The sequence below is a fragment of the Centrocercus urophasianus genome, unplaced genomic scaffold (genome assembly GCF_019232065.1).
Source record: "Centrocercus urophasianus isolate 14NV4802_14NV808 unplaced genomic scaffold, USGS_Curo_1.0 seq_37, whole genome shotgun sequence".
Classification (NCBI taxonomy): Eukaryota; Metazoa; Chordata; class Aves; order Galliformes; family Phasianidae; genus Centrocercus; species Centrocercus urophasianus.
This window is the reverse complement of record NW_024884944.1, coordinates 1,549,449-1,572,734: the sequence shown is the minus strand read 5'-3', so window position 1 is coordinate 1,572,734 and position 23,286 is coordinate 1,549,449. Positions and strand designations below refer to the sequence as shown.

The window sequence follows — 23,286 nt, the reverse complement described above, 5'->3', positions numbered from 1 at the left end:
TTCATGAAGAAATGGCTTCTGTAGGAGCAGGAGCTGAGCTCTGAGTAGTCCTGTATTGTTTGCCTTAGGGCACAGAGGGCATCTGGTAGGCCAGCTCATTGTGTGACTTTATTTTCATGTTGTTCTGATGCCATGGGAGTCTTGGCTGGGATTTCTTTGGTTTCTCTGACAGCTTTTAGTACTGCATAGGACCTGCTTGTTCTGGGTGCATCCAGGCCTCTGGTAGCCCCTCCACCCCCCATTGCATGCCTCACAGTTTCCCCAGGGCTGGTCTCTTACTGCAGGCTTTGTCTCTTGCTGAAATCCTGCTCTTGGCACTCCTCCTTGGCTTGCTTTAATGGGCTGCAAGAAGCCAGCAATAGCAGCAGGGAAGAAAGCACGTGAGGGGAAAGATTGCTGTGCTCTCGTGTGAGGCTGTAGGGAATGGAGGGGGAAGGAAGGGGGGTATTTAGGGAATTAATTGTCTGTCTCATCACTGGAGTCCCAAGCCTGTAGGTCTCCAGTCCTGATAGAGGCTTCTAAGCTTGATGTAGCTTAGAGAGTTGCAGCCCAGTGTTGGCACTCACCAGGCCGCAGGAGGTGTGAGCACAGAAGCTGGGCAAGGAGGGAAGCAAAGCAGTGATCATGCAGCTCCAAAGCAGCAAGTGCTTGCAAAGCTTTGGGGTAGGGCAGTTCTGTGCTGCTTCCTTCCTTTTGTCTGCACAATACTCTGACCCGGGTTATTGAACCCTGGAGGCAGGCTTAAGGGTGCTGGCCTTTCTCTGCCAGGGTGAAGGTGATGCTGGAGCCATAGCTCAGCCACCCATTACTGTTTGCAGCTCTTGTCCCAACCACTCCAAGCTCTGCGTTGCCAAACCCTCAAGACTGCAGTGCAAACACAACTCATCTCGAGTTGTAGGCACAGTAAATGCACATCCAAAGCAAGGATCAGCGTGGTGTGTTTTTCCCCTGCTCGCCTCCTTTGTGCATCAGATGATGTTATCCAGGGTTTTCAATCACCCCTTCTGGTGTGGGTGGCACTGGGAGCCCACAGTGGTGGGAGGAAGGAGCTTTCCATTAGAGGCAGGCTCACGAAGAAGTGAATGCAGCCCTTTGCTGGCAGTTAGTTTCTGGTTACATGTATGTTTGGGGCATGAAGGAAACGTGCTGGCAAAAGCAAGGATGAAATCGATGCTTGAGCCAAAAAGGCTTTTAAGAAACCTTCCTTCTCTTTCCCCAGTAATTCAGGGCAGATGATGCTTAGTGCAAAGCCTGTCTTGGGGATAGCTGGGAGCGAGCACTCATTTGTGCTGCCTGGAGTTAAGGCTGAGCCCACCTGCTCCTGGGTGAGGTAGGGCTGGTGGGTCTCCAGCTCTCTGATGCTGTTTGTTTCTCGCCCCTTGCAGTAGTTTGAGTGCTGCTGGTCTAGAGGACTTCGATCTACTCTGAGGACTCAGTAGCAGCCTGCAGTCTGGGTGGGTGCTGACAGGTATTTGATCTTCTCTTGTTTTTGAAGCTAGGTTACTTGTCTGATTGCATGAAGAAGAGCTGTGCCTCCAGAGCTGGTGGGAGATGATGGGCAGAGGACTCTGGCCGGCCCGTTCCAGCCTTGCAAGGTAGCACAAAGCTCTAAATCCTAGGGCTGTTTTTCTGATCACTGTCCTCCCTTACCTCCTGCAGGAATTCAGGGGTGCAGCTGTGCCCATTTGTACCCACTTGTGCGGTGTGCTGCAGCTGTTAAACTGCTGCAGTTGTGGCAGGCATCTCCCAGTGCAGCCAAAAAGGCAGCTGTAGCCCCAGGGCAGGTTTCTGTTCTCGTGCTGATGAGAGGGATTCGGAAAACAGCTTTCTTCCTGCCTGCTCAGCAAAGACCCTGTCACCACAGGGCTGAGCCCGTCAGCATGAGCTGGGTTGGGAGGTGGGGAGCACAGCTTTGGAGCGTGGATGACTGACTTTTCCCTCCTGGTTCTGTTCTAGTGAGGAAAACCAAGAGAGCATTTGCCTGCACCGGACCAGGAGCCCACCCAGCAGCAGGACTGGACAGAGGGTCTGCACAGAGGTAGGAAAACCTGCAGGAACCACAGGAGTGGGTGTGGGGAGAGGGGAGACCTCTGGGCAGCTCAAGCTCCCACAGAGGGCTGTATGAGCACCCCAGCAGCTTTGGAGATGTGAGCTGTGCTTATGGCAGCTTCCTTGCATCTTCTGGGAAAACAAGAGGTGCTGAGCCAGGCCGGGCTCAGGAGGAGCACAGCAGCAAGCTGTGTGCAGCTGCCTGCTGCTTCCCTACTTGTGCGCATGAGCTGTAATGTGACTACAGCCAGTCCTTGCTCTCCAGTCCTGCAAGCGTCCATCCTTCAGGTTGGGGAGCAGCTTCATGCACTGCACCCCGCTTGTTCTGCTCCAGTCTGAGTGTCTCTCCTCCAAATGCTGAGAGTGTGGCCAGAACAAAGTGCTGCAGCTGTGGGGTCACCCTGGCACACAGCCCAGCCTGCCCATGTGTGAGTGTTGTGTCACAGACCCTGGGCTGTGACTGCCCAGAGTAAAGGCTTGTATGTTGTTGCAGCATTGTGTAAGCTCAGATACAAAGACGTTTCTTTGTCTCTTTGCAGGGAGAAGTGAAGCACGGGCCCTCCCCTGCGAGCCCTAGCAGCTGTGCTTCTGGCACACCCTGGCCAATGCATCACCTTGGCAGCCACATCTGCCTCTGCAGTGCTCTGGTGAGACTATAAAGCAGTTAAAATCCTTCTGTCCCCCAGACAAAGAAGCTGGCAGGAACAGAGAGCAGCTGTGTGCTGCACAAATCCATCTGCACCCTGTGTCCAGGCTGGACTTTGGATTTGAGAAACGGTTTGGTTGTGAGCTGTTGGTGGCTTGTGGTGTTTTATTTATCTTTTTCTTTGTGGTGTCTTTTGGGGTGTGTGGTTCTTCCTCTTTTTTTTTTTTTCAGCTTTTCTGCTTTTTCCTTAGGGTTTGCTTTCCTGGCTGTAGGAAGCAGTGCAGCTGAGCACACAGAGCAGTCCCTGTGCCAGCTACAGAAGAAACTGCAGCAGCTCAGTGCTGTCTCTGTTTCCAGGTGCAAAGCTGTTTGCAGCACTGCCTGTGTCAGCACCTCTTCCAGTACAGCACAAAGGAGCTGTGCCTCTCTGGAATGGGCTGGGGACCTGAGGCAGCCCAAAGTCGGAGCCTGGTGCAGCTGCTGAGAAGGAGAAGAGGTAATGGGTTTTGGAGCACTTCCATTTGTGATGCTCAGCCTCCTCCTTGGACAGCTGTTCACAGGGAAATGAGCTTGGGTTGGAGGATCTGTGCGGCAGGTTTCCTAGAAGAGGAATGGTTGCACAGAAGCCCATGAAGAACCACCCAGACCACGTATTATAAAATATCCCAATTTATTAGAGCACTTCCATTTCATAGAGAGTCTTACAAAAAAAAAAATATTGTATTTACAGATAAAGATTTAACTACATTCACTGGGAGTGTGTTCTCCTGGGGTCAGGACTGGGCTACACAGGAAAAAGAAATCACATTCAGCAGTCACAGGGTTGCATTTTTTTCCTTAAAACAGGTAAAAAGAGTGGGGGATCTGACAGCTGGGGAGCAGGCCCAGCTAACCTGTTTTGTTTCTGCAGGGGCCAAGCTGTGGGAACACCCCTGTCTGTCCCTGGGATCTCCCTGTGAGGACGAAGTCACGGCGCAATGCAGCACCTCAGTGCAGTGGGAATGGTGGCGCTGGGTACCAAGGAGCAACGTGAAGCACAATGAGAAGGTAGTGCCTATTTCTCTGCTCTCGGGGCAGGGCCCTGCCTTTTCCAGGTTTCCCTCCACAGCCACATTGCAGCTCTGCTTCTCTCCCTCAGTGCTGCAGCCCTGGGCTCCTTATGCAGCGTTGCATGGACAGAAGAGCAGAAGCCAAGCTGGACACAGGCTGACAGCTTCTCCCCCCTCATCACTGAAGACCAGATGGAGGATTGCAGATGACAATTTAAAAACAATTTAATGAGATTAAATGAATGAGATGAAATAGATGATGAGAGACTGTTTTGAACCTCTCCCAGGAAGCTTGCTTCGAAAAACACTGTGTGTTTTTTTCTTTTTTTTTTTTTTTTTTTTTTTTTTTTTTTTAATTTTTTTTTTTTTTTTTTTTTTTTTTAAATAAAGTTGAAATTTTGGTAATTCTCTGTTCCCTGACTGTTCATTCAGGGTTGGGTTGGGAACCGCCTTCGCTTCCCCATCAGAGAGAAATCAAGAGGTGGAGACGTGGCTCTGGGAGGACGAAGGACTGAGGGCTGCGCTCACCCAGCAGCCCAGGGTTGGGAGTCTCGGAGGCGGTGAGGTAGAGGCTCACACTGGAGGCAGCTCCTCAGGCAGTGCCTCACAGCCCTGCGTTGTGCCCAGGCGGTGCTGTGCAGGAGGTGGCTGTGGCTGGGGGTTGTGCACAGAGCCCCTAGAGCCCCGTCTGCTCCTTGATCCACGTCCGCAGGGCTGTCAGCCGGCTGTAGACTCCAGGCTTGTTTCTCTGTGCACAGCCATCACCCCAGCTCACAATGCCAGCCAGGAACATCCGCCCGCTGTCCTCCACGCTGACCAGGGGCCCTCCTGAGTCTCCCTGCACAAAAAAAAAAAATGTACTGTAAATATAAAAACATTTAAAAAAAAAAAAAAAAAAGTTTTTAAAGTAAATCGTAAAAATCATAAAATTGGGATGAAATAATTTGATTAATTCGAGTCCTACAATTTCCTGTTCAATCCAATGTACAAAACCAGCCCCCCGAATCAAGAACGCCAGAATAAAACCAGCTGAACTAATCTAAATAAGGGGCCACCAAGGCTCCCAATAATCGAGCAGGCAGAGTGCAGCTGCACTGCTGTCCGATCCGGTGATCCATTTATGAGACCACAGCACCAATAAACACAATTTGCTGCTGCCATGCATTCTAGTTTGTCCGTGCGAACCCAGAAGGGTCCACATTGGACGTGCAGTCTATTATTGAGTGTGGAAATACGAGTCAGTGTGCCAGAATCAAAAGTGCTGAGCAAAGAGCTGGCCCTGCTATCAGCAGTGCAGCAGAGCGCTCGCCTACCTGGCACGCGTCCACGCCGCCCGTCAGGACCCCCACACACATCATGCGCTGCGTCAGCTGGTCGGTCAGCAGCTGGTTGCAGATAGTCTGATTGATAACCCGGATTTCTGCCTTCTGCAAGATGGTGGATCCACTGCCTGCAAGGACCAGAAGCAGCGTAAGCACAAAGTCCAGTTAGCAGCAGCCCCCACCCCTGTACAGTCTCGTACCTGTACGCTTCATTCGTGCCTCCGGCTCCTAACAAGTGACCAATTAATTATCAGCTAAGTCCCCACTGCAACAACTGTCTTTTCCCAGTGCAGTTTTCCCTTGAGCTCTGAGACCTCAACTGTGTGCACTCCCAAGAGAATCACATCTGATTCTGGTCTCCCAGCAAACGAAGTCACTTCAGTGCTCACCTCCTTCCACAGTCGCTCCCCATCCGGTCACCCACAGGTCCTTGCCCACGGGGAAGTTGTGCGTGGAATCGGGCAGGCAGATGGGCTGGACGACAGAGGAGAAGGTGACAGGGCTCTGCAGCTCCAGGACAGCAATATCGTAGTCGTAGGTGTAGTCATTGAAGTAGGGGTGGGAGATGATGCGCTTGATTTGCCTCATTTGCACGTTGGCATCGTTGCGTTTGCTCTGGTTGGTCAGGCCCAGGTAGGCTGTCCACAGGCTGGCATCTGAGTACCTGCAGGAGTCACAGAGTACAGGAGTGAGGTCCTGCTGTGCAGAGCCAGCAGACATCCCAGCTCACAAACTGTGCCTGCTGTCTTCAAAACCTACAAATCTTTCTGCTTATTCAGAGAAGCAAGTGGCTGAAAAGGGAAGTGCCACTTTGGGCGACCTGTCAGCCCAAATCCCACCTCCTATCAATCACTGCAGTGCCTGCAAACACAAAGTGGAACTCATGTGACACCTCAACAAGTAAACAGTGTACTCCAACTGTCTGCTTCCACTTCACTACAAGATTCTCCCCCAGATCCATCTGTCTGTGACAGTGCTAAACCAGGCAGCCCTCAGATCTGTTGCACAAAGTGTCCCTGGCAGAAGCTCCCACCTACCTGATGCCTTGAATCTGCAGGAAGCAATGTGCTGCTGACACCAGCCAGCTCTCCGAGATGAGCGAGGCTCCGCAGACGTGGCCCTGGCTCTTGGCATGGAGGCTGACCTGCCACGGCCACTCTCCCACATCTGAGTTCTGCCCACCAACGATCCGTGATTTCCTAACGTAGGAGCGGGTCCCGCAGTCTGGGATGAGGAAGGAGAAGAGACACTTAGATACTCCCACCACCCCCTTTTCCTTTCTCCAGAACAGCACAAGTGCTCCTTCCTACACCAGGGATGGCTGATGCTATCAGCTGTCAGCATAAAAACAAAAGCATAAAATCTGCTACACTCACTGGCCAAATCAGTAAACATGCAGACAAACCCCTGCATTCTCTTTGTAAACCCTCTGGAAACATCTTGGACAATGCAGGCACTCAGCACACTGCTAAAGAACAGAGCTGTTTCCAGATCCAAGCTGTTGCCCGGGGGTTCTCTCTACCACACTTTGGTTTAAGTGGCCCAGCCCAGAACCCCACGTATTCCCTTTGCTGGGTACTCACTGCAGTTGTCCTCATCAGAATTGTCTGCGCAGTCATTCTGCCCATCACACTCTGGGTTCTGCTTGCTGATGCAGAGTCCATTGCGGCACTTGTATGTGTACTTTTTGCAGGCAACTGTTGACTGGGCTGCTGCAGGAAGGTCAAAGGAGAAGGTTTAGAATCATAGAATCATAGAATCACCAAGGTTGGAAAAGACCTAAAAGATCACCCAGTCCAACCGTTCACCTATTACCAACAGCTCCTACTAAACCATGTCCCTCAACACAACATCCAGCCTTTCCTTGAACACCCCCAGGCTCGGTGACTCCACCACCTCCCTGGGCATCCATTCCAGTGCCTGACCACCCTTTCTGAAAAGTAATACTTCCTAATGTTTAATGTTTAGTCCCAGCACTGGGGAAATTGTGCTGATCAGGAGCCCCTCCCCACTTCTGCCCATCCCAGGACTTTGCCACTGCGGGCAGAAATGCTCTCCAGGCTGCCCAGCCACAAGAACATCCATAAGAGGCTGCATTTCAAGGGAGGTCCCCACCACAGCCCATCCTTGCCTTTGCTGCAGGTGCCCTCGTCGCTCCCATCTCCACAGTCGTCCTTGCCATCACACTTCTGTGTGCTGAGGATGCACTTCCCATTGCTGCACTTGAAGCTGTCGTTTGCACAACCTGAGGAGAGAGCAGCTCCTGAGAAACAGCAAAGCACACACGGTCCCAGAAAATCTGCATGGCTGCATCCATCTCCCTCTCCTCCAACATAGGTAAAACCTCTGCAGCTACAAACACCGGTGCTTCCACCATTTTCACCCCTTCACCTTTTTCAAGCCCTCAGCCCATCCTGCCCACAGCACAAGTTACTCACTGCACTGCAACTCATCACTGTTGTCACCGCAGTCGTTCACGTTGTCACAGAGCCAGAATTTGGGCTTGCACCAGCCATTCTGGCACTTGAACTGCTGGTCAGTACAGGCTGAGAAAGAACAGAGAGAAATCAGGGGAGAGATCTGCAATTTACCCATGGGGTCACCAGCAACACGCATGGCACCACAGGAAAATCTGGGTGGTTCCCAAGTGGGAACTCAAGCACACAGAAGCAAGCACACCAGAAAACAGCATGTGCCAGCAGCACATTTCTCCTTCAGAAAACAGCCCCACGCCTCAGGACAAGATCCCAAACCAGGGAATCCCCTCCTCTCTAATTAACTTCAAACAACAGGAACAATAACACATATTAGATAGCGCTGTGAATGCAAGAGGAGAAACTCCTGCATACAGGAACAACATCCATGCATCACACGGGTGTTCCACATGTACTCTGCAACTCCTACCCAGTTCTGTAACCGAACTGAGGCTCACTGCCAGAACAAACCCAGCACAGCACCCTCAGGCAGGCAGGCAGGCAGGCAGGCACTTACTGCAGGACCGCTCATCACTGCCATCCACGCAGTCCAACCAGCCGTCGCAGCGCATGCTTTTCTCAATGCAGCGCCCGGTGTTGCAGGCAAACTTGCCAGGGCAGGCTGGGAGGGAGGAGAAGCAAAACAACACGTGAGCCCTGCAGCTGTCCCCCTGTGGTACTTCCCAATGCTCTGAGCTTCCTCCCTGCAGCATCCAACGTAAAAAACAGCTTTCCCTCAGAACAGAGGACTACAAGGAGATCAGCAGGAAAACAAGACGTGCTCCTATCCCCAGAAAAGCATGCTTCCTGATTTACAGGAAGACAGAAGAAGTGTAGAACAGGGAGAGCCCCCGGTCATTTCTCCTGCAGAACACCTCCAGTTCCCACCCACTGCCTCCAGGCTTCAACTCACGGTCGCTGGAGTCGTAGGACAGGTATTCTGCAGAGAAACCAGTGTCTGTGTAGGAACGGTCTGAGTGGAAATGCACTGCTATCTTGTTGGTGCTGCTGGCCACCACAAACTGGGAACGTTCCCCGCAGTACCTGATGGGTAAATGAGAAAATGAACACCAAGGGAATATGACAGATCAACACTGAGGAGCCCTTCTTACATCCCCGATTTCCCCATCGCCACAAAGGGTCACTTCAGGTGGGCAGACAGCCAAGGAGGCAGAAAACAGAGTAGGTCAGAATTGAGCACGAGTTGCTGGATCTCAGTGCCTGCACACAAGTGCTGGATTTTGTTGTAGCTGGCAGAAGGTTGGAGCCAGCTGCAAGCAACACTAAACTGTGGACTTGATGACAATCAGGCCAAGTTCACCCAGATCCCTGATTTGAAGCTGATCACTGTCTCTCTGATCTCAAATCCATCCAGAGCAGCCTCTAAAGCCCCAGGATCTCTTCCCATGATGGGTCAGTAGGAAATTGCTTCACAAGGAAGAACAACAGGAGCTAGCCAGGACCAGAGATACAGATTCTGATTTTGAAACCCTCTCTCCTCAAAGGGTCAGCCCCCTTGCCCAAAATGTTGTGAAACAACACTGCTTGCTTCCCCTATGCAGTCCCACACTGTGTTTTTAGTCCAGCTTCCATTAGGTTGTGTAAGAGTTAACAGTAAATTTAAAAGTAAATGCATCAGAGAAGGGGATGCAGTCAGCCTAACAATAGAGAAATACTCATCCAAGCAAAATCACACCAGCTGTTTCCTCATGGACCTGCCTTTCTGCACAAAATGCATGGAATGTGACGCTCCACGGCCCGTCTTTGGGTTCTTTTCAGCTGCAGCATGCAACAAACCCTTTGTCTGATGTTCAGAACAGGGAGCGTGGATCTGCTTTCACCACTGGCCATTGAGCTATGAGGTCAGACCCCAGCACTAGCTTGCCTCAACCCAAATTGCACAGCACCTTGCTCCCACAGCAAGTTTAAAGAAAGCACAGAATGCCATAGAACTGAACACAGCCCCTCCTTACTTGAAGGGCCAGAGCCACAGTCAGACAGGCTGCCCAAAACCTACCTCGTGTTGTTGATCTGCACATAGTCCTTGGTGCAGGAGCTGACTGGGACCCCAGGCTCCAGCACAAAGAACATATTGAAACGCACCTTCACGTTCTTTTTAGAAGGAACCTGCAAAAGGAAAGAGTCAGAGGCATGCTGCTTTTCTGAAGCAATAAATACAAGAATGAGTTACATGGGAAAATGTTTGAGATAAGGATAGATAACTGAGAAAGGAAAGAAGTCAAGCAGAAAAAGAAAAACCTTCCCAAAAAGCCACTACTGCTCACCTTGTCATTCAGACAGCCACTCAGCTTGCTGACCCTAGGATCTCACATTAAAGCAGCACACAGAAGAAGGCTGAGGGTTGGCCTTTGTCAACTGTGTCCACCCCCCCAGAGCAAAAGATAGACCCTGCCAGCAGTTTTACCAGCAAGAGACAGCTCTGTCCCAAAGCCCAGATCAAGTGCACTGTGCAAAGCTACAGCTACTGGGGGCTACAATAAGTGTCACAAAAGGTCCAGACTTCCCTCAGCCTCTTCTGCCTTTGACATTAGTCCTAAAACCTCTTCTAGCCATCTCAGACTCTAAGCCTCTAGGCAGTGCCTTCTGTAAACTCACTTGCACTCTGTCCCATATAGGCAGGTTCATTTGACACAATATTTAAGGCTAAGAGGAGAATGTGTCTTACCTCTATGTTCCAGACACAGTCCGTGGCTGGTGGGTAGTGTGCTGGGTAATAGGGAGTGGTGAAAGTGCCACTCTCTCCTCTTAGAGTCCCACCACACGCTGGAAGAGAAGCAGGAAGATGAAAGCAGATTAGAGATTCAAAGAGATGTGGCTTTCCCAAGACATAAGTGGCTGAGGCAGGAAAGGAGAGAAATGCACCAGTCCTTAACACATTTAAGTTAATCTCTGGCAGAAAGCAGCTCCTGCTCCAAGGCTTCAAAAGCACTCAGGAAACCAACTTCCTGCATACACCCATCTGCATGCCAGTCCTAATTCTTATTTTCCCCTCCTCAGGGGACATCACCACAGCAGCCAAGAGCTGCAGGCAAGACAAGCTCAAAGAGCTAAGATGGGACCTTGCTTCCACATCTCCCAGCCCTGGAAAAATGCCTGGCAAACTGACCACAGCCACAGGTGCACTTCCCTTTTCAGCTGCTGGTGGTAGGGAGAGGAGGGGAAAACTGGACCAAGGTCTATGCTTACCTTTCATCTTTGGGAGCTGGAAGAATTCAGCCTTGAAGCCAGGGAATCTCCCCTCCTTGTTGGTAATCAACGTGACGAGCATAACGTTCTGGGAGGACAGGAAGGTCAGGTTGTACGAAGGAGCATAGTTCCCACAGAGCCTACAAAGGAAGGAACAGAATCTGTTAGGCAGCTGCACAGTGAGCCTCAAGTAGCACAAATCAGCTCTGAGCAGGGACAAGAGCTCCACCACCAGGACTTCTGTGCAGCTCAGGATCAGCCTGTCAGCTCCCACAAGGACTCAGTGCCACACACAGAGCCAACACAGAGCCAACACGAACCCCTCTCCCCACCCTATGGAGAAGGAACACCAAACCCTGGGGACACTCACCTCACCAAAGCATGGGGCTCCACAGGGCTCAGAGAGTTATACACCTTGATGTAGTCACTGCTGTCTGTGCACTGCTCCAAGTCCAGTGTCTTGAAGGTCAGGCTGATGATGGAGTTGGCATCTGCCCTCAGTGTCCAGTAGCAGCGTGCATTGTTGGGGTACGGGCTGTGGGGGAACCCCGGCGTGGTGAAACTGGTGATCTCCCCTTCCTTGGCGTGGAGGGTGAAAAGGCAACTATCTGCCCAGGAGAACAGCAAAGAGTTATCAGGGCAAATGAGGAGGAGGAGAGACCTTTCTTGTGGGTGCAGGGTATACAGAGGATGGCAGACGTGTTGGAGTTTTGCCTTCCTGCAGAAAGGCACTGCAAAGGACAGACCAGGCCACCCACCACTGCTGGATAACAGCAAGTTTGGCCAACCCCAAACTGGCTCCAAGCAGCACATGGAGATCTGGCTCAGGCAAAGCACCTCCCCTCAGGCCCTTCCTCACCCCAAAAGGGAAACTGTCACCCTGCAGACACCTGGGGATGCACAGAGGCTATTACACTGAGACTGAAGAAGAACTGTACTTACTGTCCCGAGGACTCTGAGCGATGCTGGGGTCGGCAGCTGCAGGAAGAAACAGAGGTGCTGTCACCCTTTGAGCTGTGAAAAGTCTCTTCACACAAAGCTGAAGAGATCGCTAGGGTTTGCACTGCTGTGGCTCGTGCTTACCCTGCAAGCAGCCCCTGCAGCCAAGGGCACCCGAAGGAGGGGTACAACTGGCAGCTAAATGCTCCAGTGAAACACCAGAGCCTCCCTTCCTCCCCAGTCCCACACAGTAACACAGCACTCACGGAAAGCAATGACTGATTCCACCCTCAGCATGGGGTTTCGCAGCCGTGGGTTCAGCCTCTGCACCAAATTCTGCCTGTCTGCCATGGCGCTGTCAAGCTTCTCCTCGCAGTACTTGGGGACGATGAACTCTGACATGTAGTAGGCAATGACACTGCCTTCACTGTGAGGGAGGGTGATTATGGGGTGAGGGCGAGGACAGCAAGGACACACATGGGAAGGCTGACGTATCAAAAGAGAGGGGGCCAGTCAAATGATAAGCTGTTGTTGGAGGATGACCACAGGAAAGGGACAGCCTCAATAACAAGCTGAGCAAACTGAAGTCCAGCAAAGGCCCCAGTCAGTCCGTGAAGACCCTTTCCAGGCTGCCAGACACCAGCTGCTGTGTCTTATAGGGCTTACTGCACCACATCCAATTCTCCCAAGACATCTCCCTCAGCACATGATGAGACAGACTGGAGAAAGCAGTATTCTGGCTCAGCACAATGCTTGTGAGGTTGCTTTTCACTGCCCAACCTTTACCACCTCACTTGGGGTGACTACTGAGGTGCCTCCAACAACAGCAGCCCAGCAAAGAGGGTCTTATGGCCAATGTGACACCCCAGAACTGCTTTCCTACACTCCCAATCTCAGCTCAGATAGCATCTCCTAACACTCACCTGAACGCAGTGATTACTGTCTCCTTATGGTAAGGACCAATATCTGGATGACCCCTGTAGATATCCTCTACCTAAAAGGAGTTTAAAGAAGAACGATCAGCACATCTTTAAGTGAGGAGAGCGGAAAGGACAATGACAGACAGCTTCAAGCCTCTGGAGGAAAATCAGGACACATACCCAGCATCCCAGGAGTGCAGGAATCTGCAGGGGCCAAAGAGTGGAAGAAGGAGAGCTGAAAGAAGGAGACAAGTGTCCAGATTCCTGCAGCCACCTCCTGCCTCAGCCCCAGCCCCCAAGCTTGCTCAGCTGTAGAGCTTTTCCTCTCCGACCCTACATGCCAGACCTGGGTAACCTGCCAGCCCTGGGATTTGCCTAGGCAACCCCACATGGCACACTGGGGCACAGGGCAGGCAGACAGCGTGGCAACGGGCTGGAGCTGTGATACCAAGATCCATTTAAAAGTGAGTCACACGACTCGTGATGAGCAAGAAGAGTTGAGAGAAGTGAGAAAGCTCCAAGCTACAAGTAAGATCTCTATGGCCACAGAACAGAAATAAAAACTCAGCAGTAGGGATCCAAGAAAATGCTTACCGTGCTCTTCACCTTCTTAGCCAGCATGATGAAGTCTGGAGAACTGGAGTTCTCATAGGCATCGATGAATTCCCAGTTCAGAACTCGCAGGTGGCCGTTGAAGACTTTCCGCACAGGAGCGTTCCTGTCTGGAAGGCAACATTTCACAGGGAAAGGCAGTCAGGGCAGGGACTGTGGCACAGCTGATCTCCAGTGAAGGGGGAGAAAGGGCTCTCTGCTTTCTGGAGCCTCTGGCTGCTACTGCACTTTGTAGGAAGGTCACAGGTGAGCAACACTTGGTAATGAAGCTCTTCCAAATCCATAACAGCAGGGTTATGTTCCCAGCGCATGCCACCACCCCACGTTAGCTTAACATCACACTCACATTTGAAGTGCCAAACCAGGAGGCCAGTGACAAGGGAGATGAGCAGAAAAGCAATGATCAGAATGGCCACAACTACCCTTCGCTTCGGGCCACGCTTCTCCATCTTCTTGGAGTTCATGGCAGGGAGGAACTCCACCCCTTCCTCCAGGTTGTTCATGTCCTGTACGGGAAGAGAGGGCAGGGCAATGGAAAGGTCATTCCCCAGGTTTGGTTTGGAGAGATCCAACACTGCAAGGCAGTCAGGCACCTACAGACACAGAGCAGAGCCTTCGGGCATCACTGAGAGCACAACACACACCTCAGTGCCAGCAGCCCCACAGCCACCCCCAAGCAGGATCCTGCGCAGACAGCAGCTCTAACATGTGCCTCCTCCTCACACCCCAAGAGGAAGTGGGTGCTTCCTTCTGGGCCTAACCCAAGCCGATCAGTTGGAGCAAACACTGGGACACCCAAGGCTGTGGCAGGTCACAAACCCAGAACCTCAAGGCGAGTGGAAAAAGCAGACAGAAAATCACCACAACACCAGCTATGAGACAGGTGTGCCACCCCACAGGACACAGCAGTGCTGTGTGATCGAAACAGAAGGCAAACTACTTCCTCCCTGAATGTTCACACCACGCCGTGCGTTTGCTGGGCCAACACAACACTCCTACATTCCTTCTCAATCAGAACAAACGCCTTACAGAAGCAATAAAACACAAGGATGAACACCAAACAATCCCCCTCCCCCCCACCAGCAGCCAACCCGCCTCTCGGGACCAAACGTGCTGGCAGACATCAGCAGGTCTCACCCAGGAGTGAAGAATGGCATCAGCAGCACTCAGCCATCACCGCCCTGTGCTGGGCTGGGCCATCGAGGGGAAGGGCTCTGTCACAGCACGCAGCCCTGCATCAGCTCTGCACGCACAGGATGAAAGCACGGCCAGGAACCAGTGTCAGTGAGCCCTTGCTGCCTGCAGTTTCACTTTCTTGCCCCAGCTCCTCGCCCTGCCCACATACCTGCAGCTGCCCAGGCTTCACCCAGCCAGGGAATCAGAGCGGTGCGTTCCATCCTCCAGCTGGGGCAAACTGGAGAGAGAAAACCCACCTCCCATCCCCATGCTGATGAGACAAGATCGCCCTGTGTGCCCACTCAGCGCACGGAGAGGAGGAGGGATGACTTCAGCTCTCCTTATGAAAGCTGGAGGGCGTAGCCGAGAGCCAGGGCACACACCAGGAATTTGGAAATGTCCTCTGAAGGGAGGGCTTGCCTCGTGCCCCCAGCATGGGGAGAGCTTGTGCAGCTGAGGGCAGCTCTAGCTGTGCACAGAGGAAGCTCAGCATGTCCTCTCCTCCAGCTCCGGCTGACAGCAAGGACACAACAACCCAAAATGCTGACCAGCACAAATCTGCTCCTTTCAAATGCATTGCTGTGCTCTGGAAAGGGGTAACACTCCAGCCAGCTGGACGCTGGGTCTTGCCCTCACAGTGTTTGCCCTCTCAGTGTCAGAGCTCAGAAAAGTCATCAACTGCTCAAAGACAAATGTCACAAACTCCAACAACTCAGGAAAAACGACAGCATGGGGTAGGAAGCCTTCGTTCAATTGTGCTATTTATTATTGGCAAAAAGAAATCAAAATGAACCGCATCATCTCTGAGGTGTCAGACTGTTTCTGTCATCAACATCCAGCCACTGCCAGCAGAAAGAAAAGGCTCAGAAGGCCACAAGGATCATCCCACTGCAACTGCTCTGCTGCTGGCTTTGCTTCCACCATCACACAGAACTTGAAAATGCAAAACTTTGTAAGAGAAAACACACAAAGAGAACTTAACTGCAAGTATACGCCTCAAATCAAGAAACTCATCCATCAAATCAAGATTCTGTGCCTGATGCACCATCTTTGCACACTCAAACCATCAGTTCCAAAAGCAAACAAATCCCCCAAACCTTCTGCTCAGGAGTCTTCCATCACAGTTCACGTAAAGGACACATAAAGGGAAGAACCCAACCACAAACCTCACCAGCATCTCCCCTTCCCCACTGCTTGCAGAGCCAACCCTTCCCAGGAACCTGGCCTCCAGGATTTCCAATACGCTGCTGTTGTCAGCAAAAGGAAAGTATTTCATTCACTTCTAACATCTGCAGGAGCCCACGGCAAGAGAACAACCTCCAGGGCTTTAATGATGTTCACCTGGCAGCAGCTTTCCTGGGCTTCCAGTGTCCAGAGATAAAGAGGTTTCTGTCCCTACCCTCTCTTCTAAGGTCTCATCCTCTCCCATGCTCACACCTCACAATTGTTTCCCAGCCTCCTCTGACATGCATGAAGATGCTTTGAAAACCTGTTGCATACTGAAGGTTGGGCAAGCACCAGTGATTCCTGACAAGTCCCTTGTCGATACAAAGGATCTGAAGCATTCCCCAAGCACCATGGAATGTACCAGACCATGCCAGAAGATTTCAGACAAAGCTCTGTCCCAACCTCTGAGTAATCTGTCCTGCCCACACTCAGCACAGAAAGCACCCATTTGACCTTAGTACCAGACACATCTGTGTCCAAATGGCACAGTTCAGCCACTGCTCCACACTCAGTGTGCTGCACATCCTCTTTGTTGCTGCCCCTCCTGCCTGTCGGGGAAAAACAGCTCCTCTCCACTGCTGCTCAGTGCCCCTCAGCCAGGCAGAATCCAGATGGAACCAAAAGCAAGAAAGAGCCAAAAGATCACAGTAAAATCAAGAGAAAGATGACCATTTTTCCAATCTCCTTTAGCTGACTGTTACCATGCATTTCCCTCACACGGACCAAACTTTCCCTTCACCACAACAGCATCTCAGATGTAAATCAGAGAGGATGTGAACGCATGTCCTGCTCTCACCTTGTTCATGATTCCCCAAGAGACACTCGCCAGCACAAAGCGATCCGAGGTCCGACTCTCTCAGCCCTCACAAGGAAACGACTTCTCTAAACCTTAGCAGAAAACCTTCCTTGATATTCTGCCCGCGTTAGTCACAGGTTCAGTTACTTCCTCTTGCTCCTCCTCGCTCAGCCCTTGCTGGCTGCAGGCTCTCTGGTAGGCACAGAGGTTTCCGACTGGTGCTGTGCCTGCAGTGTCCTGGGAGGAAAGACACGTGCCAAGCGAGTGAAAGGGCCAGAAAGATGTGTGTCACAGCTGAGGAGGCAGGACAGGCACTCAGGAGCAGCTTACCCTGAGCTGCAGCCACCAGGGCACAGAGGGAAGTATGCTTTCTCCGCAGCTTACTTCTGAAAAGCCTCCAGGTGACAAGAAGGAGCTTCTTGTACAGCAGCACGCGCCTGGGCCTCCTCAAAATATCCTTTGGGGATGGTGAAGAGTCGGGAAGTCAGCTTTTAATAGTCCGAGTCTTTTCCTGATGTGGAAGAGCAAGCAACAGCCCAAACTGCCCCAAAAAAAGAAGACCAAAAAGCCCTCAACCAAGCAGCAGGTGAGCCTTCAGCTGTTCATTTAGTGGTCAGATTGGTGGGCTGCAGTGTGGGGAACCGCAGCATCCCGTGCCACCCTCAACATCTCATCTCATCTCTGCAAAGCCTTGATTTCTCAGCAAAACAAACCAAGGACTGGGACTCCTGCACTCAGCGCCTGTTTTCAGAGGGTGCCTCACTTCTCCCACACCTCAGTTCCTCCTGGAGCACGGACTGCGAGGAGGATCAGGAGAGGAGTGTGCACAGAGATGCATGCTGTGCTCCGAGATCTCCTGCATGCAGCTCCCCAGTGACGGGCTCCCAGTGACATCCAGTATGTAAGCAAACCTTCCCACTCCTCAGCAGAACAGCTACGTAATTTATTTTTAGACAGCAACCGTAATCGGCCTGACTGGACAAACCAGAAGATGCAGAAGTGACTAATTCTGTTAGCAGGAAATGCAGCAGGCACAGAGGGAGGGTGGGAACTGCCACAGCAGTCTCTGGATGGGAGATGATTTACTGGAAAGCAGAGATTCTCCTGCAGCAGGGACTCCCAGCAAGGTCAGGACGTGCTTCTTCCCAGCAAGATGTTTACAGAGGGCTGGCCAATGTGGGATTCATTACTCTTACTGGCTGGTTTCAGGCTTGCCTGGCAGTGCCAGCTCAGCCCACACACCAACAGCCCCCTCCGCTCTGCACCCCTCCCAGGCACGTCCTCTGACCTGGTGTCCACGTCTGCCTCACTGGACTCTGCCCCACACAACTGCTGGGCTCTTGGCCATGAGTTTCACCTGTCTCTTATCATCAGCAGTTAATTTGTTTGCCCAGCACAACACAGATATGGGATTCCACTGCTTCCCTTGACTGCTACCACATTCCAGCCCCATCTCCTCTGCACAGATCCGCACAGAAGCGAACAGCAGGTTTGTGACTAACAGCATCACCCAGCTCTGCTGGCAGCTCTGTGGCTCTGCACAGCCCCTTTCCTTCCCTCTGCTCCAGGTCTGCACTACAGCTCCCTGACCAATGCACACAGCCAAGAGATGCAGCGCAAAGTCAGACAGGACCTGGGGGAGGTCGCCTGAGATGAAGGAGAGACATCAGACCAATACCTGACCCTTGCCAAGTAATCACACTCTCCGGATCCCAGCCTGTATCCAAGAGGCAGTTCTCACCTCCCCTTTTCCAGCCACACCTGCTCAATAAAATCTATAACAATTATCACATGAGCAGCGTGCAGTACTGGAAATGAGAAGGATGGCAGCCATCAGCCACCTCATCAGCCAGCTCTGTCTGCAGGCAGCAGGGCAGGCTCACTGCCTGGGACAGCCTGGCCTTGGAGAGGAGTGGAGTGGGCTCACAGATGCCCCACAGTTGTACAGGGAAACTGCCTGCCTCCAAATAACACACACTGCATCACACCCAGCTGCTTCACTGCAGCAAAGCTCCTCCTTCTGGAGTGGGTACAAAAGCCTCACGTGTCTGCGCAAAGCGAGGACGCCATCACATCCCACACCTTATTCTCACTACAGATCTTCAAAATACAATTATTTTCTCAAGACTGAGATTTGATGGGGGTGCAGAAAGGGAAGTTGCTGCTCAAGCGGTGTTTCATCACCAACTGCATTCCTTGGGCCTGGCAGAGGAAGAGAAATGGGCATTTCACAGGGGCAGTTCAGATCCCACAGACCTGCCAAGGGCTTACCACACATTAGGCTTGTGCACTGCTGTGCAGAAAGACCACAGAAATTCGTTCTTTCAAAACCCAAAGTTTTCCAGATGATACTCAAAGACAAAAGCAGTTTTATGGTGCTGGCACACGAGGAAACAACTTGTTTCACATCAAAAAATACCCTAAAAGCTACTGGGAGCATGTGCACAGCCTGCAACTCACTTCACCCACGCAGCTCAAGTGCAGCTACACCAACCTGAGACCAACTGCTGCACCAACACCTGCTGAAAACCTCAGTACTGCTCCAGAAAGAAAACTTACAAGGATAATTTTCATGCAAATTCTTGATAAGAACGACATGGAAATGGCAAACATAAGAGCTAAGTTTCACTAAGGCATGTCCACACTGCGTTGCCCCGGGATTGGCAGCAAAGCACTGTCGAAACTTTATCAGTGTTTTATTTTCCTCCAGTAGTTCCTTATGAAGGGTAATTGCACTGTAAAACGATGGCATCTGAACCAAGAAGGGAATAAGGGACAGAATCCTCCAGTCTGTCCAACTTCCAGGCAGAGAGGGCAAGTTTAACAGGGAAAGATACCTGTCACACACCAATTCCAAACACAGGTCTTTATAGCATTCAATTATCTTGTGACCATCCTGAGTCACAGAGAAACTGAATTCCCTTGGGTTAATTACAGAAGAAACTAAGTTAATGTTTGCACAGGACAGCACAGGCTTGGCATCAGCCTTATCAGCACAGCTCTGTCATGAAACACACAGCTCATAGGAGTGACCACATCTATTTGTGTTTCTGTTGTAGCAGGTTTTTTTCATGTAAGACTGTCAACCCTGGGGAGAGGTGGGAATTAAAGTAGCCTCAGAGACCTGACATATAGCTGTGAGCCTGGAAATTCCTCCCTGATTTCCTAGGCCCAGAAGGGAAGCACGCCACAGATGCAAGTAGCTTATTTAGAACTTGCCTGGTGCAGAGTAGTGTCTGAACAACAACAAACAGCTCCAGACCTCGGTGAAGCACCCTAAGCTCATCATCACGTTTCGCCCACACTCTTTACTGGCTTTTCCAGTCTTGAGGTGGACCTGGGCCAAGATATTTCGTTACTTGGGGTCAACAGCAGGGGAAATACCAGAATCTTTGACCAAGCAAAGCCTTGTATCAGCAAACTCTTACTCAGCCGCTGCAGTAGCTGCTCTCTCCTCTGTGTGAGCTCATTGCCCAGATATCACAGCACACCTTCCGTAAGGTGAGTCTGCATGGCCTTTGGCTGGAAACGGCGTACTCTCCCCGAGCAAGGTGAGAACATTTGGTGCCATACATTCCCCAGTCAGGCCCTCAACACCGCTCTCCCGGTTCCCTCAACAGTTTTACAGTGATCTTTTGTTTACAGAGCAAAGGTCCTCCGCACTCTCGATCAACCTCAGTCTCTCTCTCTCTGTGCCTTCGTTATCCGTCTGTGCCTTTGGCAAGAAGAGCAGCAGAACTGGCCCAAGCAGCAGCTCACCCAGCAGCCACTGGCACTGCCTGAGAGAAAAGCTCTGCACCTTTCTAAGGACGAGGATTAGCTTCCCCATGCACTGCACCCACGGGCTGTAAATCTCACAGCAGGAAGCACAGCCATTGCAAAACACTCCCATCTGCTGCACCGCCATGTTTCCAGGTCCACCGAGCCCAACAGCAGTTGAACGACCAGAAACAAACTCCTCAAAGCGTTCATCTGCAAGGACAGACCTCCCAGAGCACCTCAGCTCTTCTTGTGCTCAGACCCCAGGGAAGGACATGGCACATCCCTGATCCCGGCAGCTGAGCCGCAGTGTGGCAGAGGTGGCTCGAGCATCCAGCCGCGACGTGAAGACGTACGAAACCCACAGCTGCCATACGGTCCTTCAGGTTGGAAAAGACTTCTCAGATCCCCGAGCTCAGCCCACCCCCACTGCCCGCATCCCTCAGTGCCGCATCCCACGGCTCTGAACCCCCCCAGGCACGGTGACCCCCTGTACAGCGCACTGGAGAAGTTGTTCCTAATACCAACCCGCACTTCCCCTGGCGCAACCTGAGGCCATCACCTCCATCCCAGCACAGCAGCAGGCTGTCAGGATCCCAAACGTCCTTTTTCCTGGAGGACAACCAGCACTTGGCACAAGGATGACGCAGGACCTCACCCATAACACTGCAAACGACTCTCCCTGTGCCGGGCTGCACACAGGGCTGGAAGCAGGGAGACCAGTTTCTCCTGCTGTGGGCCAGCTTCCTCCTGAGGGCTCCAGCGACCGGCCATCAGATGACAACCAGCAGCCCTCGCCGGGCTCCCAACAAGCAGGGCAGCGAGAAAACACGCAGCTCGCCATCAGTCCAAAGCCGCTTTGGAGCAGCTTCGCGGTACTGAACAGAACTCTGGGCGCAGAGCTGCTCCCGATCGACCCTTCGCTTTCCCCAAAAAGCAAAGACTGCGGCTTAAGCACGCAGATAACTCACCGGTTAACGAGCAAAGCCCCACAGCGCTTCGCTAGGGCGAGCAGCGCTGCTCGGCACCCCGAACCCAGCCCCGCACCGCGGCGCATTCAAGCTGAAATCCCGATCGGCCGCCACTCATTCAACCTCAGCACCGCGAATCACGAAGCAGCGGGCATCTCCGGCCCTCCGCTGTTCCCCCTTCCCGCGGTCGGGGCTCACGCTCACCTGGAGCCGTGCCGTGTACTTCATGCCGCCGCCGGGCGCCCCGGGGCCGCGCTCCATGCCCAGCGCCGCCGGCTCAGGCCGCCATGGCGCGGCGCTCCGCGGCTCCTCCCCCGGCCCGGCCCTCCGGCAGGTGCGGTACGGTAAGCAGGAAGCGGCCCGGGAGCAGAGCGGGTCGCGGTTGGGGTGAAGCCGGAGGCTGGGGTTGCCCGCTCTTTCTGTGCTCCCCGTCGCGCAGCAGGGTGACAACAGCCGTCCCGTGGGAACCCCGGGGAGCTGCCCGAGCACAGCGTGTCCTTATCTGTGCCCCCAGTCGCAGAATCACAGAATCGCCGAGGTTGGAAAAGACCATCAAGGTCATCCGGTTCAACCATCCCGTTCAGATCCCTGAAATAGCAGCCGTTCCTCTGTGCGTCTGGTACCCAAACCCTGATGCCTCCAGCAGATGGACCCCAGTTCAGATACTTCCACCAACAGCAGGTCTCCTTGTCCACCACGTACCCCGACCCAGATCCCCCAAGTGACAACGCAGCCCCTCTGTCCATCCAGGACCTTCACTCACATCCTGAAGTAGAAGCAAAGCCATGTACCTGCCATGTACCCAACCCAGATCCCGTGGGCAGAGCACAGACCCTCTGTCCATCCAGCACTCCCACCCAGATTCCTTCAAGCAGAGAAGCTCCTCTGTCCATCCACAACCCTCACCCAGATCCCTGAAGTGGCAATACAGATCCTCTGTACTCCTTGTACTCGCACTCACACCCTTGAAGCATCAGCTGTCCCTTCTGTCCCATGTCCCTGAAGCAGAGGCACAGCCCCTCTGTCCCCTCAGAGCCCACGCACACATTCCTGAGGTAGCAGCACAGCCCTTCTGTCCACATGCACCCCACAAAGATCCCTTCTATAGTAACACAGCTCCACCCAGCATCCCCACTCAGGTCCCCCAGGCAGCAGCATGGACCACTGTCCATCATATACCCCAACCCTGATCCCTCACACAGCACTACAGCCTTTCTGTCCCTCCTGTACCCCCATTTAGATCCCTCAAGTATCAGCACAGATGGCCTTTAAAGGTCTCTTCAATTAGTCATTCTCCAGCCAGAGGAAAAGAGATGCAAAATGACACACACCACAGCAGAAACCACTCTATATCCAAATCCCACACTGCAAGTTTTGGGCAACGTGTCTCAGGGATTGTACAGCCTCACATTAAGCAGCACTGCCAGGGATGAGAAGGAGAGATCAGAAGAAAAGATCTGCGTTTTCAGGATGTTCTAATGCAGATCTAAAAGAAAGTTTTCAGTACCAAAATCTGCATTCCTAACATAGTTTTACCCCACTGTTTTCCTCTTCTTGGGAAGATGACTCCAATGACACTAACTTCTAGGTTTCCTACATTCAGCATCAAAGACACCAAAACCATCCTCCTTGAAAAAGTTCTTCCCTCTCGACGCTACACGTCATAGCCTATGCCACCACACAACGTACCCCTCAAAAATCAGAGTCTGAACTGGTCCTCCTTTTAAAACAACTGCCTCCAGCCCTGAAACTGACTTTTTCCATACCTGAACACACACACCTGCCACCTCTCTGGTTTGGTGTAACAGAAGCTGCATGCTGATTCACAGCGCCGCAGGGAGACTCGTGCTGCGTTACCTTTGTTTGCCCTTGCTCTAAAATGTCTCCTGCGGAGTGCAAGCTTCCTGTCCCTTTCACAGGTGCCTCCCTGGGGAAAAAGAGATGATGTCTGCTCTCTGATCCTGCTGTTTTCTCTCCGGGTGAAAAACTTAACTATTGTGCTCCTGCAGAAGTGCTTCTGCCACTGCTTTCCCAGCTCCCTTATCAGGCACTAGAATCCCTTTGCTTGCTGAGTACCACAGGGCAGGAACTATTTTCAGATTTAAGGTATTCCCCTTCAAAAGGTGGCTTTGTTAGTCA

At 52.3% G+C, this 23,286-nt stretch overlaps 2 protein-coding genes across 7 annotated transcripts in view; one reads left to right on the top strand and one right to left on the bottom strand.

Moving 5' to 3' along the window:
- Nucleotides 1-3,742, top strand: part of ZBTB44 (zinc finger and BTB domain containing 44) — a 68,326-nt gene extending 64,584 nt beyond the window's left edge. The window contains exons 19-22 of one of the 3 annotated variants that reach the window (XM_042831912.1): nucleotides 1,500-1,595; nucleotides 1,957-2,038; nucleotides 2,589-2,696; nucleotides 3,053-3,742. The gene's annotated coding sequence lies outside the window, so the exon portion shown is untranslated. Of the gene's footprint in view, nucleotides 1-1,219; nucleotides 1,371-1,495; nucleotides 1,596-1,956; nucleotides 2,039-2,588; nucleotides 2,697-3,052 lie in introns of those variants that run through there. The other 2 variants (XM_042831904.1, XM_042831918.1) reach the window with 2 other exon arrangements.
- On the bottom strand, nucleotides 3,349-21,433 carry ST14 (ST14 transmembrane serine protease matriptase). 4 transcript variants are annotated; one of them, XM_042831893.1, is made up of 19 exons: nucleotides 21,352-21,433; nucleotides 13,565-13,724; nucleotides 13,201-13,328; nucleotides 12,610-12,680; nucleotides 11,953-12,113; nucleotides 11,690-11,725; nucleotides 11,118-11,355; nucleotides 10,748-10,887; nucleotides 10,227-10,324; nucleotides 9,558-9,667; nucleotides 8,454-8,584; nucleotides 8,058-8,162; nucleotides 7,505-7,612; nucleotides 7,198-7,311; nucleotides 6,650-6,778; nucleotides 6,104-6,290; nucleotides 5,456-5,730; nucleotides 5,058-5,194; nucleotides 3,349-4,582 (listed from the first exon to the last, which is right to left on the bottom strand). In XM_042831893.1, the coding sequence occupies exons 1-19, from the start codon at nucleotides 21,406-21,408 to the stop codon at nucleotides 4,421-4,423; spliced, it is 2,547 nt and encodes an 848-aa protein (XP_042687827.1). In that variant the 5' UTR covers nucleotides 21,409-21,433; the 3' UTR covers nucleotides 3,349-4,420. The 4 variants fall into 4 exon arrangements, with proteins under 4 accessions (XP_042687827.1, XP_042687828.1, XP_042687829.1 ...); XM_042831894.1 differs by having other exon boundaries at nucleotides 6,650-6,775; XM_042831895.1 differs by lacking the exon at nucleotides 21,352-21,433 and adding an exon at nucleotides 16,418-16,656.
- Between the last annotated feature and the right edge of the window lie 1,853 nt (nucleotides 21,434-23,286).